At 57.6% G+C, this 3,363-nt stretch overlaps 1 protein-coding gene across 1 annotated transcript; it reads left to right on the forward strand.

Moving 5' to 3' along the window:
* The first annotated feature begins 1,357 nt into the window (after window positions 1-1,357).
* On the forward strand, window positions 1,358-2,602 carry LOC123037083 (proteoglycan 4-like). The gene has a single exon (XM_044456558.1). It carries the CDS (start codon window positions 1,358-1,360, stop codon window positions 2,600-2,602), a length of 1,245 nt encoding a protein of 414 aa, XP_044312493.1.
* Window positions 2,603-3,363: the final 761 nt, after the last annotated feature.

A 3,363-nucleotide genomic window follows, 5' to 3' on the forward strand; every position in this document is an offset into this window, starting at 1 on the left:
GAACCCCGTTTGCCAAACGCACTATACGACAGGGAAACGCTAGGCTCAGGGAAGAGCACAGAGACCCCAGACGAGAATGCAGCTAAACTTCAAGAGATTTTCGAAGTCGTTCGCCGTAACATAGAAAAGGCATCCGAGGACCAAGCCAGATACTACAATCTGAGGAGGAGGCAGTGGACGCCGGAGGTGGGCAGCATAGTATGGGCAAAAGAACACCACCTATCCAAAGCAGCCGAGGGTTTCGCAGCGAAATTAGCCCCGAGGTACGATGGTCCTTACCAGGTTGTAGATTTCGTCTCGCCGGTAATCTGCAAAATACGCCACACACATTCAAAGAAAGAGCGGACTATTCACATTAGCGAGCTTAAGCAGCAACAAGCAGAAACGGCACAAGAGCAGACGGCGGACACACCGGAGGACTAGGACAAGGGTTTCACATTGATACAGACTGCAAGGCAACAGGATTCAGCAATCGCCAGAGTCATCCATAAGTACAATACGCGGAAAGGACACTCATAAGGGATCCAGACCACAAGGCAACAGGATTCAGCGTCGGGCATTCGCCAGAGTCATCCATGATCACGCCAGGCGGAAAGGACACTTACGGGTACAGCACAAGGACACGATCAACATGCAAGGAACCCAGACCGCAAGGCATCAGGATTCAACTTTGGGCAGTCGCCAAATCATCCGTGATTACGCCAGGCGGACACTGAATCGGAAAATCCAAGGATACCCATAAGGACACCACAAGGACGCCCTAAAGGCACCCAAAGGATACACTAAGGATCCCTAAGGATAAAACAAGGATACCCCAAGGATACACGTAAGTACATCACAAGGATACCCCAAAGGCACCCCGGAGGATACCCTAAGGATCCCCTTAGGATAACACAATGATAATCCAAGGATACCCGTAAGGACACCACAAGGATGCCCTAAAGGCACCCAAATGATGCACTAAGGATCCCTAAGGATAACACAAGGATAGTCCAAGGTTACTACAAGGACACCACAAGGATACCCCAAAGGATATCCAGAGGATCCCTTAAGGGAACCCCAAGGATACCTCTAGGATAAACCAAGGATACCCAAGATATATACCAAAGCTACCTGGACAACATTTGTTTAAGCACGGTGAGAAGCGGCGAACCGCAGCATCCAGAGTGCTATGTGGATCTGTCGAGCTAAAAGGCTTACGAGTTTTACAAAGAAAGGGGGAAGACGGCACAGCAAAGAGAACTGTGCCGTACGAGAGCAAAGGATAACGGTAACAAATAAAGAAGAGGGCACGAAACCGAGGTTTCATTCGAGGAAAGCCCTGCGACGATTAGGCATTAGGAAAACTTCAGTCAAGATGAGCAGTGTGATAACTCGAGCCGAAGCACGTAGGAGGATGGCGGCCCAGCAGGGACCCAACCCGGGGCAAGGATGGTCGGCAGCCCGGCCTACCCGAACTCCGTGGCGGTCCCTGAAACGGGCTCGCGCCGTAGAGTCTTCGCCGGAGCCCATTATGAGCTCGGACAGCGATGTCGAGATGGTGGATGACCCCATCACAGAGCAGAGGGAGTGGCGGCTCCGCAAGGCGACGAGGGATGGTCGCATCCCACCCGGGACGTCGGCTGTTGGGGGCCAAACCCCCGAGATCAGAGACGAGGAGGCAACGCCATCAAGTGGCCACATCGAGGCGGTCAGCCGGGCCATGGCTCAGAAGCAGGCGGGGCCTGAGGTCCGAGATCCGGCGGAGCAAGAGCGGGAGCAGGAGCCCGAAAGGAAGGCCAAACTGCACCGCCACCACGTGGAGGCGGCCATTCGGTGGCACGCCAAATTGAAGGAGGCGGAGGAGGAAGAACGGCGGATGTGGGAGGTCCCGCCAACGCCCCGATATTTGGCGGAGGAGCCCGCGGCGGAAGGGAAGGACGAGGAGGAAGAGTGGACACCATCTCCGCCGAGATGGTTGCCAGAGGTGCCGCCGACGCTACGGTACGAACCGAAGTGGCACTTCGGCGAGGAACCGGTGAGCGAGGAAGAGGCGCCGATGGCCACGCCTCCATGGCGGCCGGAGGTGCCGCTGACGCCCCGGGGCGACCCGGAGGGGCATCGCGACGAAGACCCGGGGAACGGAGGAGAAGTGCCGAGGGCTACACCCCCATGGCGGCCAGCACGGCCACCTACCCCGCGGTACCCCCAGCCCGAGCCAAGTACACCGGAAACTCCATTCCCCACAACGGAGGGGTCGACGACGGTGAGGACCGACGTACCGGCGGCCCACGTCAGCCACAGCACGCGGGCATTTATTGCCGAGGGTGTGCGGTGGCGGCAGCAGTCGGTGGTGTCGACGTGGCCGGAGGGACCAGTGACGGAGGCAGACGGGGATAAGCCGCGTATATGGGAGGAAGAGGCCCCCCACATGAACCCGAGGGATCCCCGGAAAAGAGGCCGGCCGGACGCATGGGCCCCACCGACGCCGAGTACGGGGCCGTGCGACATGAAGGAGGCAACACACTCGGAGGAGCCATTGGAGAAAGGACCCTGGGTGTGGCCAGTCGATCAGTCGATCATAAGGAGTCAATCCAGCTCCAGATCCGTAGACAAGCAGTAAATCAGTGAGGAAAACAGGAGCAAGATCGCTACATCAAGACGTTCGGGACTTAGAGTTGAAGTCGCCGAGCTGAGAAACAGGTAGCTGAGGTCCTTGAGGCATCACGCGGCTAAGTCCAGGCGCTTTGTTCTAATTCTTGTCGCGACGTGAGCTTGGCGTATTGCTCGGCGAGTCCGACGGAAGTGAATAGAAAGAGTCCTTCGACAGAGAACCGTGGGCTTGAGAGGGAAGTTGTCCAGAACTAGCGGCCGTGCGAAAACAATTGCCTTATCGAAATTCCGGCGTACGCCTGAATCGACAGGCGAGAATTGTGCAGGCCCTGGTGCGACTAGCCACGAAGGACGCGCGTCTGAACCACGGGTGTCTCGAGAGGCGTATGCGTCGAGAGCACGGTAATTCACCGCCAGAGTCCTAGACAGGCAACTGACCTAATCTCGAGAGCCAAAGACCGCTGCACCTAGTCTCACTAGAGCGCGCAGACCACGCCGTGAGCAGAGCAAGGGCATCGAGAACACGAGAAGCGACGAGCAGCCATCGCAGGCCCAGCGGCAACCAAGCCATTCTACAACACATCCAGTCCACGGCTAAGAGGCGAGGGCGGAAGCGTTCGTCTTGAACCTGCATTGGCGGCCTTCCGGCGTATGCTTGAACCGTCAGGTGGAAACTGTGCAGGCGTCTGGTGCGACCGGCCGGGACAGATCCAGGGACAGGAGGCTGTGGCTGCGAAAGGCGTACGCTTTGAGAGCCCGGTGCCTGTTCAC

This window comes from Drosophila rhopaloa, unplaced genomic scaffold, assembly GCF_018152115.1.
Source record: "Drosophila rhopaloa isolate 14029-0021.01 unplaced genomic scaffold, ASM1815211v1 contig_116, whole genome shotgun sequence".
Taxonomy (NCBI): Eukaryota; Metazoa; Arthropoda; class Insecta; order Diptera; family Drosophilidae; genus Drosophila; species Drosophila rhopaloa.